The sequence below is a fragment of the Carlito syrichta genome, unplaced genomic scaffold (genome assembly GCF_000164805.1).
Source record: "Carlito syrichta isolate Samal-C Ts95f unplaced genomic scaffold, Tarsius_syrichta-2.0.1 Scaffold120490, whole genome shotgun sequence".
Classification (NCBI taxonomy): domain Eukaryota; kingdom Metazoa; phylum Chordata; class Mammalia; order Primates; family Tarsiidae; genus Carlito; species Carlito syrichta.
In genome coordinates, this window is record NW_007064586.1 from 743,161 (window position 1) to 753,720 (window position 10,560).

General features: G+C 57.5%; 2 protein-coding genes across 2 annotated transcripts in view; one reads left to right on the plus strand and one right to left on the minus strand.

Moving 5' to 3' along the window:
• Positions 1-8,300, plus strand: part of SLC15A3 (solute carrier family 15 member 3) — a 36,947-nt gene extending 28,647 nt beyond the window's left edge. Inside the window, exons 4-8 of the mRNA XM_008048075.2 lie at positions 770-880; positions 2,430-2,598; positions 4,893-5,051; positions 6,652-6,807; positions 8,008-8,300. Coding sequence (XP_008046266.1) covers positions 770-880; positions 2,430-2,598; positions 4,893-5,051; positions 6,652-6,807; positions 8,008-8,162 — 750 coding nt within the window. The 3' untranslated portion in view covers positions 8,163-8,300. The remainder of the gene's footprint in view (positions 1-769; positions 881-2,429; positions 2,599-4,892; positions 5,052-6,651; positions 6,808-8,007) is intronic.
• Positions 8,217-10,560, minus strand: part of TMEM132A (transmembrane protein 132A) — an 11,190-nt gene continuing 8,846 nt past the window's right edge. Inside the window, 3 exon segments of the mRNA XM_021707562.1 lie at positions 8,217-9,501; positions 9,924-10,115; positions 10,505-10,560. Of these exon segments, the coding sequence (XP_021563237.1) occupies positions 8,458-9,501; positions 9,924-10,115; positions 10,505-10,560 (1,292 nt within the window). The 3' untranslated portion in view covers positions 8,217-8,457.

The following is a 10,560-nucleotide window of genomic DNA, read 5'->3' on the forward strand; positions in this document are numbered from 1 at the left end:
ATGAGGTCTCACTAAGTTGCCCAGGCGTGTCTCGAACCCGCGGGCTCAGGCCATCCACTCACCTCAGCCTCCCAAAGCGCGGGATTACAGGCTGAGCCTAGCCTGCTCTTAAGGGTGGCACAGTGTCTCTGTGATGAGACAGGGACATGGGCGGGGGAGTTGTCCCTGGCTGATTCCGTCCTACCAGTCAGAATACTGACATCCTTCCATGTCAGCGCTGTCCCAGCCCCTCCTGTGGGAGTCTCCTGCCCCTCCACCACCAGTAGATAACAACAAAAGGGGTTAGCGCTTGGTAGGGCAGTGCCCCCCACCCCGCCACCATGCCCCGGTGGCGTTCTGGTGGGTCCGTGCCCATGCTGATCCTGGCTCCACTTGTGGGGCTCAGCTTGGCTTCACTGTCAGCTGAGAACTCCCCTGGGGACAGCCATGTCATTATCTCCCCTGTTTCAACAAACATTTACCCACGCTTCCTTGCCCGGGCCCTGGAGACGCAGAAATGAGTCAGGCCAGCTGTGCCCAGCCCCAGGACATGGCTGCACGCCCCACTCACAGGCCTGGGAGCAGAGGGTAGGAAGTGCCCCGGCCAGCCAGGGGAAAGATGAGATGGGGAAGGTGGCTGTCCTCCTGAGGCTGGGAGAGGGAACCGGCTCAGTGGCCCTGTGTTCCCGCTGAGGGATGCTCTCCTGGGAGTTTGGGGGAGGGAAGCTTCCCAGGGCCAGAGGGGGCGTGGCCAGTTCTGGTCCAGCCCCACCTCCATCTCTCTCGACAGATGCAGTCCACCTATGTCCTGCAAGGCCTTCACCTCCACATCCCGAACATTTTCCCAGCCAACCCTGCCAACAGCTCCCTGACCCTGCGATCCTGGGGCGACAACTACACGGTGAGAGAACAAGCACGTGTTCGGTGCCCGGTTCAGGCCAGGCTGAGGGGGAAACAGGGCTGCCTTCACCCTCCCCTTCCCTAACCCCAGGGGATGTCAGGATACAGGAAAAGCACCTGGAGGGCGGGCAGGCTGGTGCCACTGCCTACCTAGGCATCCTGCCAAGATGCTCAGGTGCTCAGAAGAATTCAGGTCAGCTTCACTCCCACACGCGGCCGCCCTGAAGCAGGCCTCGCTGCTCAGTTTGTACCCCCAGACTGAGCACACGTGGGTCACTGTTCAGCTCTTTCTCTGGGACCCTTGGATACCTCGATCTCTGCCTTTCGCTGGAACTTTTATTTTTTTTTGAGCTGAAGTCTCTCACTCTGTCGCCCAGACTGGAGTGGCCGCTCCCGGCCACCGCAGCCTCGACCTGCTGGGCCTCGGCGATCCTTCCGCCTTGGCCTTCCGAGTAGCTGGAACTACAGGTGCGCGCTACCACGCCCAGTTAATTTTTTGATTTATTGTAGAGATGAGGTCTCGCCAAGTTGCCCAGGCGGGTCTTGAACTCGTGGGCTCAGGCAATCCACTCACCTTAGCCTCCCAAAGCGCAGGGTTACAGGGTGAGCCACCGAGCCCGGCTTCACTGGAACTTTTTAAACTAGTTCCTTAGCAATTCAGAGACTTGTAAAATAAGAGAACATCAGAGCTGGCAGATAAATGACACATTTGCCATTGTGCTCCGTTTCCTTGCCCGTGGCAGACATCACTAATCAATCATGACATACATTTATTTATCAGAGCCACCGAGCCCGGCCTATTTTTTTTTTTTTTTTGAGTCAGAGTCTCACCCTGTCACCCAGCTTCTTTTTTGATTTATTGTAAAGATGAGGTCTCACCATGTTGTCCAGACTGGTCCCAAACCCGTGGGCTCAGGTAATCCTCTCACCTCCACCTCCCAAAGTGCTGGGATTACAGACGTGAGCCACCGAACCTGGCTCGATCATGTCTTTTTTAATGCTAAGCCCATAAATGTTCCCAGCAGTCACTACCAAGGGATAGAAGTTATCATCTAAGGTAACCTGTTTGCCAGCCCTGATCTAACCCCAACCCCCCTAGTTACACAGCTGAGGAATGTGAGTTCTAGGGAGGGGAAGGAGCTGACCTCGGGCCACCCAGGGACAGTCTGGAGTCCAGGTCTCCCAACTGCAGCCCAGAGTTTCTTCAGATATGTTAGCACCTCCCCCCTCTTTAGTTTTTGAGTTGGGGTCTCATTCCATAGCCCAGGCTGGAGTGCAGTGGTACAACGTGGCTCACTGCAGCCTCGATCTCCTGGGCTCAAGTGATCCTTCGGCCTCAGCCTCCCTAGTATCTGTGACTACAGGTGCTGCCACCACTCCTGGCCAAGTGTTTATTTTTTTGTAGAGGTCTCACTATGTTGCCAAGGCTGCTGGTCTTGAGCTCCTGGTCTCAAGCGATCCTCCCGTCTTGGCCTCCCAAAGTGCTGGAATGACAGGCATGAGCCACCATGCCCAGCCTAGCCTGCCTCTCTTGACTTTCTCCTGCTCAGATCCCAGAAGCCTGGCTCCTCCTGGCCAATGTATTGGTGGTGCTGATTCTGGTCCCTCTGAAGGACCACTTGATCGACCCTTTACTGTCACGATGCAAGCTGCTTCCCTCAGCTCTGCAGAAGATGGCGCTAGGAATGTTCTTTGGTTTCACCTCTGTCATTGCAGCAGGTGTGTGGAGGGGTGTGGGGCAGGGGACTGGCCTTTGGCTCTCTGGGTCGGGGGGTGCTCCACTGTGGGTTGATGTTGAAGCTGTGGTTCCACCAGCGGGTGTCAAGCGTTGGCTTCCCAGAAGGTGCAAACTACTGGAGCCTCTTCTAATCTTATCCCGCCTTCCCTCATTGTGACAGATGGAGAAACAGGCTGAGAGAGGAACACATATTTTCTTCAGTGAGATACAAGCTCCGTGAAAGCAGGGTTGTTGTTTTTTTCTTTTTCTTTTTTTTTGAGTTGGAGTCTCACTCCTTCACGCAGGCTGGAGTGCAGTGGCATGCTTCTGGCCACCCCAGCATCGACCTGCTGGGCTCCGGCGATCCTTCCACCTCTGCTTTCCAAGTAGCCAGAACTACAGGCGTGCGCTACCACACCTGGCTAATTTTTTGACTTATTGTAGAGACGAGGTCTTGCCAAGTTGCCCGGGCAGGTCTTGAACCTGTAGGCCCAGGCAGTCCTCTCACCTCGGTCTCCCAAAGTACTGGGATTATAAGCTTGAGCCACCACACCTGGCCTTTTTTTCTTTTTTATTCACTGCTGGGAATCATGCCCGTGGGCCCTGAATAAATGTGTTGAATTAATTTTCTAAAGATGTGCGTAGCTGCTTAGTGACAGAGACTTTTTTAAAAAGTATCTTCCTTCTAATAAGAAGGAAGGGAGTTACTTCAGAAGGATTTGAAGCCGTTTGTAGATAAATGCATACATGGCGAAGCTAAAGAAGTCTTTCCCGCTGTTAAGTAAACTTAGGAACTCTGATCCTAAAGTTGCTTAGGGTCTCTGGGCTGTTTCTGTCCTATGGGGCTACCCTGTGCAAGGCCAGGCTCTGCCCTCATGGAACTCAGGCTAATGGGGGGCGTCATGAGAGTGAAAGGCGACGGAGTCCGTAAATCGCTCAGGAATATGCCTGGGTCACACGTAGGAGCTGGAGAAACCAAAGTTCCATAAACACGATCACGTCGGACGTATAAAAAGCAAGCTAGATTCTTCAGCTCTATGCTTTCATGCATTCTGTCCTATTTCATCCTCACAATATTCCTTCTTCTTTTTTTTCTTTTTTTGATTTGGAGTCTCACTGTCGCTAGGTTAGAGTGCCATGGCATGCACACGGCCACCACAGCCTCGACCTGCTGGGCTAAGGCAATCCTTCCACTTCAGGCTTCCAAGTAGCTGGAACTAGAGGCATGTGCCACCATGCCCGGCTAATTTTTTGGTTTATTGTAGAGATGAAGTCTTGCCATGTTGCCCAGGCTGGTCTCGAATCCCTAGACTCAGGCAATCCTCTTGCCTTGGCTTCCCAAAGTGCTGGGATTACAGGCTTGAGTCACCGTGCCCAGTCTTCTTGCTTTTTGCATAAGGTAACTGGGTCTCAGAGAGGTTAAATGGCTAGCCCAAGGTCACACAGCTAGCCAGTGGCAGGGCCAGGACTGGAACCCAAGTTCTCTAACTCTGTGTCCAGCAAGAGCACAGTTGTCTCCTGAGCAATGAAGGGGAAGGAGAAAAAATAGTTAAATGTAAAAGCCAGGTTAGAAACACCACAGCAATACTTGACGTTGCAGGAAAGAGGTCATGTGATACCGAGCAAAGTAGGCCAACTTTGAAACCAGACATAGCAGGGGCACAAATTCAGCCTTGCCTGCTGAGTAGTGTGACGGCTGGCTGGTTCCTTCATCTAAATTTCACTTTCTTCATTTACAAGAAGGCATACTAAGTATAACAGGCACTCCCCAAATGAGAGTTGCTACTGTTATCGAGTGCAAAACCTAGCTCTGAGCTTCCTGGCAGCCAAGGCAACAAAGGGGTTGGAACTCAAATCTTTTTTTCTTGTTGCTGTTGAGTCGGAGTCTCACTCTATCGCCCAGGCCGGAGAGCAGTGGCACACTCCCGGCTACCACAGCCTCGACCTACTGGGCTCAGGCGATTCTTCTGCCTCAGCCTTCCAAGTAGCTGGAACTACAGGCACGCACCACCATGCCCGGCTTATTTTTTGATTTATTGTCTAGACGAGGTATCGCCAAGTTGCCCAGACTGGTCTCGAACCCCTGAGCTTAGGCAATCCTCTCGCTCTCGCCTTGGCTTCCCAAAGTGCTGGGACTACAGGCTTGAGCCACTGCGCCTGGCCAGAACTCAAATCTTGACCTGTCCTTCCTTACTAGACATTTAGTGAGTACCCACCAGGTACCAAACTCTGCTGTGGGCTGACCTGCCTGGGGTGGGCCCGGCCATAATTTCCCTCTGCCCCCCCCCCCACCCAGGAGTCCTGGAGATGGAGCGTTTACACTATATCCACCACAACGAGACCGTGACCCAGCAGATTGGGAAGGACCTGTACTATGCAGCGCCACTGACCATCTGGTGGCAGGTCCCTCAGTACCTGCTCATTGGGATCAGTGAGATTTTTGCCAGCATCCCAGGTACCCCGGGTCCCCCTCTCCTCTGCTCTTTCGGTCTGGGGCTCGAATGCACCGAGGGAGGCAATGTTCCCAGTGAGGGTTTATTTAGCACAGGCTCTGGGCATTTGGAGGTGAGCAAGGTACTTCCCACACCGACTTCCCATGTTTCCCGGTCCCCTGGTGCCAGGTTCCCCACCCATGGCTTTGTGGTTGCTTCTGTCTCCACCTTACACGGAAGGGGAACTCCCTTTCCCCTTCAACTCCCAGCCTAAACACCCAGGCCCCTGGGTAGAGGACATCCCCTGTGTTCATTTTGCTATCATAGCACATAGCACTCTGTCAGTTTCATGCATTTCTGTGTCTGTCCCCTGCACCCCAGGCTGGGGGCTAGAACTGCCGGGGTGGTGGGGGGCGCCCTTCAGTCACCAGAGTTAGTGGGGATTCCTCAACTGCGGGCCCAGGGCTTGGCTGGGTGGGACCTCAGAGCAAACTGGACCGGGGCACTCACTCGGGGTGGTGGGGGTGTGGTCAAGCAGATAGTAAGCCAGAGTGCTGTAGAAGGCACCACAGAGTGGGGTGGGAACCCTTGGGTGTGGTGGGGAGGGGGTAGGTGAGCTAGGCTTCAACAGGTGGGAAGAAGGGACTTACAGGCAAGGGGACCAGTGTCAGCAAAGCACCAAGCCTTGTGGGGAGGGTGGGGGTGGGGGTGGAGAGGCATGGGGGGTGTGGGGGGGTTCTCACAGGGCCTTGAGGTTTCTGAGGGAAAAAACGCCACCCCTCCTCCACTCTCCAAGGGGTTGTGGGAGAGAAAGGACCCTGGCAGAGATGGTTCAGAGTTGTCCAGCTGGGTGAGGAGGCCTTGGCTGGGGCTGACCAGGAAGCCACTAGGCTGGGGTTGGACCCAGGGTAGAGGGGGACAGAGAGGAGGATGTTTACTATTTGGAGTCAAATTCTCACTCTGTCGCCCAGGCTGGAGTACAGTGGCACAAGCATGGCTCATTGCAGCCTCAGCCTCCTGGGCTCAGGTGATCCTTCTGCCTCAGCCTTCTGAGTAGCTAGAATTACAGGCACGCCCCACCACTCCTGGAGAATTTTTAAAAATTGTTTTTTGTAGAGACAGGGGCCTTGCAATGTTGCCCAGGCTGGTCTCCAGCTCCTGGGCTCAAGTAATCTTCTCGCCTTGGCCTCCCAAAGTGCTGGGATTACAGGCGTGAGCCACTACACCTGGCACTAGGACATATTATATTTAGAATAGATTTTGGAGGGTGAATCAAAATGAGTTGGCAGTGACGCTGTCAGTGGGCAGAGGGGGTGGGAGAGGGTGAGGACGGTGTCGGCTTGGAGCTGCTGTCACTGAAATGAGAAACCCAGGACGAGGGGGAGGGAGGAGACAGGGCTCTTGGGTGATGTGCGGGGCGTCCAGGTGGAAGGGTCCAGCCAGGAGGTGGATGAGCAGGGCAGGGGCACAGCATCATGGTGCTTGGGGGTGATCATAGCCGAGGGACAGGCATCCGAGGAAGCCTGGAGGGAGGCTTGGTGGAGGAGGTGGCCAAAGGGGACTGTAGGTCCTGTTCTCTGATGCTCCCCCAGCCCTGTGGTCCTCCCTCTTGCCTCTCTGCAGGCCTGGAGTTTGCCTACTCAGAAGCCCCGCGCTCCATGCAGGGCGCCATCATGGGCATCTTCTTCTGCCTGTCGGGCGTGGGCTCGCTGTTGGGCTCCAGCCTCGTGGCACTGCTGTCCTTGCCGGGGGGCTGGCTGCACTGCCCCGAGGACTTTGGTGAGTGTTGGGGCCTCCCCAGGAGGGGGGCACGGGCAGGGAGAGGCTTGGAAAGGAAGTGGCAACTGAATGCTTCAACCCTTGGCAGAGTGAGGAAGAGGGTTGGACTTGGGAGAACGGGGCGCTAGCCCAGACTCAGCCAGTCACCCACAGCATAGCCGCCCCGCCCCACCCCCTTCGGCCTCAGTTTCCCCAACTGTTGAAGTCAGTGGCTCCTTCCTGCTTCTGGAAGTCTGCCATTCTGGCTAAAGGGTCATCTTTCTCATGGTATTTGTGTTTCAAACCCTCCCTTAAAAAAAAAAGAGTCAGGGCCTTACTCTGTTACCTCAGCTGGAGTGCACTGGCACAATCACGCTTACCACAGCCTCAACTTCCCGGACTCAGGCAATCCCTCTGCCTCAGCTTCCCAAGCAACTGGGACTACAAACACGCACCACCACGCCTTTTTTTTTTTTTGAGTTGGAGTCTCACTCTGTTGCCCCAACTGGAGTGCAATAGCATGCTCCCGGCCACCACAGCCTCAACCTGCTGGCTCTGGCCATCCTTCCACCTCAGCCTTCCAAGTAGCTGGAAATACAAGCATGCGCTACCATGCCTGGCTAATTTTTTAAAATTTATTGTAGAGACAGGTCTCGCCAAGTTGCCTGGGCGGGTCTCAAACCCACAGGCTCAGGCAACTTGCCTCAGCTTCCCAAAGTGCTGGGATGACAGGCTGAGCCACCGAGCCTAGCCACACCCTATTTTAAAATATTTTTTGTAGAGACAAAGTCTCACTATGTTGCCCAGGTCAATCTCAACCTCCTGGGTCAAGGCAGTCCTTCTGCCTCAACCTCCCCCCAAGTAGCTGGGACTACAGGCATGCACTACCACTCCAGGCTAATTTTTAAATTTTTTTGTAGAGATGAGAGCTCACTGGTGCCCAGGCTGGTCTCAAAAACTCTTGGGCTTATGCAATCCTTCCACCTCAGCCTCTCAAAGGGCTGGGATGACAAGGGTGAGCCACTGCACCTGGCCAATCCCCATTCTGAGCAGCTGGCTAGAGAGGAACTGTAGACAGCGAGAGCCTCAGGGGGCAGGCACCAAGGGGACATTTGCCCAATGTCTTCAGATCCCACCCAGTGCCCACGTTGCCCGGCAGGCAGAGGGTACGAGACCAGGAGTCCCTGCACTGACCCAAAGGCCCACTCCTCCTCTCCCCAGGGAACATCAACAACTGTCGGATGGACCTCTACTTCTTCCTGCTGGCAGGGATTCAGGCCGTCACGGTCCTCCTGTTCGTCTGGATTGCGGGTCGCTACGAGAGGGGGTCCCAGGGCCTGGCCTCCCGCAGTGGTCCCAGCAGGGACAGGGACTGAGAGCTCCCCACACCCAGCTTCTCGTCCCTGGACACGGACAGCAGCAGGCTCGGCGGCGGTTTCCTTCTCAGTTTATTCTGTACCCAACATTAGAATGCAATGGTTCCCATAAATAAGGGGCACAGCCCTTCCTCACGACCATGTCCATGACAAGGGGCAGGGCAGAGGGGCCTGGGTGGGAGTCCTTGCAGGGGGCCAGGCAGGGGACTTGGGTAAACAAGCACCAGAGGCTGAGCGGAAGGGGCAGACGAGAGGCTTGGGGGACCCCATCTCCGCCCCCTGGGCTGGGGAGGGGTCAGGAGCTGCCCCGGATCCTCTCCATGTAGTTGCGAAGCTCCTCGGGGTCCTTCAGCCCCATGTCCTCACACACCCAACGGATGTCCTCCTCGCCTGCCACCAGGATGGACTGCACGGCGGGGGCCCCCACAGGCTCCTCAGGCGGCTGGGCTGGGGGGACTGGCGCGAACGTCACGAACTCCACACGCTTCCGCCGCCCCCCGGCTTCCTTTCGAGCCAGGGTGCTGGAGGCGCCAGTGGCGTCCCCAGGGGGGCCGGGGGCTGGGGTGGGGGCGTCCCCTCCTCCCCCGCTCTCGCAGGGACAACTCCCCTCCCCCTTGGGCGGGCCAGGGGACTGCCGGTCCAACTGGCGGCTCAGTTCCTCCTGGTCTGTGCCCAGCCAGACCCAGTTGTGGGGCTGGGGGGAGGTGGGGTCGGTGGCACTGTCGGGGGGCTCTTTGCGCTGATAGCGCAGCACGAAGACCACACCGTTGACCAGGAAGATGAGGATGGCCACACAGAAGACCCCCAGAAGGGCGTACATGCCCAGCTCTAGGTCGGTGACTCGCTGAGGGGCAGGAACCATCTCCTCCTCCTCCCCCTCCCTGGTCCCTGCCCTCTCCTCCTCCTCCTTCCTGGCCTCCTCCTCTGCCCGCTCAAACTTGCCCCTCACACCCACGCTGCCCCCCGCATTGCCAGCCACGCGCTGTTCGCTGCCAGTGCTGGCTTCTGTGACTGGTGGGCTCCGGGCAGGGCTGGATGGGAGGGCCGGGGCTGGGGTGGAGGCAGGGGGCAGCCCCAGCCAGGCAGTGCCAGAGGCCAGGGGCACACGGTGGCGGCCCCGGCGGCAGGGCTCGGGCGGGTGCAGAGCCACGTGCAGGGGCAGCCCCTCGGCACCCGCTCCACTCACCACCACCCCAAGCTGGGCACCCTGCTCCTTGGCCGGCAGGATGGCACCAGGCTCCTCGGCTGAGACAGACAGTCCCAGGTCATGGCGGTCGTACAGCTCGGCAGGGGCCAGGGTGTGGTCAGAGAAAGACAGCCACAGGGAGAGGGCCACCTCCTGTGGGGCACACGGACACAGGCAGAGACACGCAAGGGCACGCACGCATGCACACACAGACCACTCCCACAGAGACAGGCCACATGGAGGAGAGACCAGAGAAAAACAGACACAGGCAGATGGACAAAACACAGGGAGAGAGGGGACGTGTGTCAATCACCTGTCTGCCACTCAGCCCCAGGGTCTGAGTCATCAGGAGGCTCCTCAGAGCCATCTAGTCAACCTCCCACTGCCACACTCAGCCAATGCTTGGTCACCTTCGGCCACAGCGAGCTCACTACCTCACAGGGAAGTCGGTCCTCACTCTGAAACCCCTGGAGTGAGGGGTGGAGGTATCTGGGCCCCCTTCCTCCCATTCCCCTCCCCCGTCATCAGCCCCCAAGTGGAGGTGCTGGCCTCACCTCCCGTCCCCCAGTTGTCACCTGCTTTGGGGCGGGAAGGGCCGACTGTGCCCAGCATGTGGCTGTGACCTCTCCAGGGTGGGCAGTGCCCCGGCTCAGGGCCAGTGAGATGCCCATCACCGGCTGCACCCGTAGCTCCAGCACTGAGACCTTGTCATCCGTCACAGCCAGCGCCTGCTCGCCCAGAATGGAGTCAGACAGCGGGGATCGCACCTGAGGGTGGAAGGAGCTAGAGGGGAGGCCTTCTACAGACAGTCCCTCACCCAAAGAGGACTGGTTTCTGCTCACAGGTTGCTGCCCCCACCCTCTGTGCCCCAGCTGTATACCCTATACATACCTGGACCCCAGCCCATTTCGAGGCAGTCCCCGCTTCCCCCAAAAGCTGGCACCAACCCACCACATCCCAGCCCATCACGTCTAGAGGACCTCCCCCCTTGTACGGTCACCCCATCCTCCCCGGTCCCACAGAGCTTATGGCTAGACTGCACACTCCACCCCAGGGACACCCTGAGCCCTTCCTACACTCTTCACTGCTGCTCGAGAACATTCTGGGCCGCCAACCCTCCCCAGGGGTCCGCTCCCCGGCGTCCCGACCGGCTCACCTCGACGGACGTGACGCCCGGCTCCCGGCCCACCAGCACGCGGCCGCCCTCCAGCG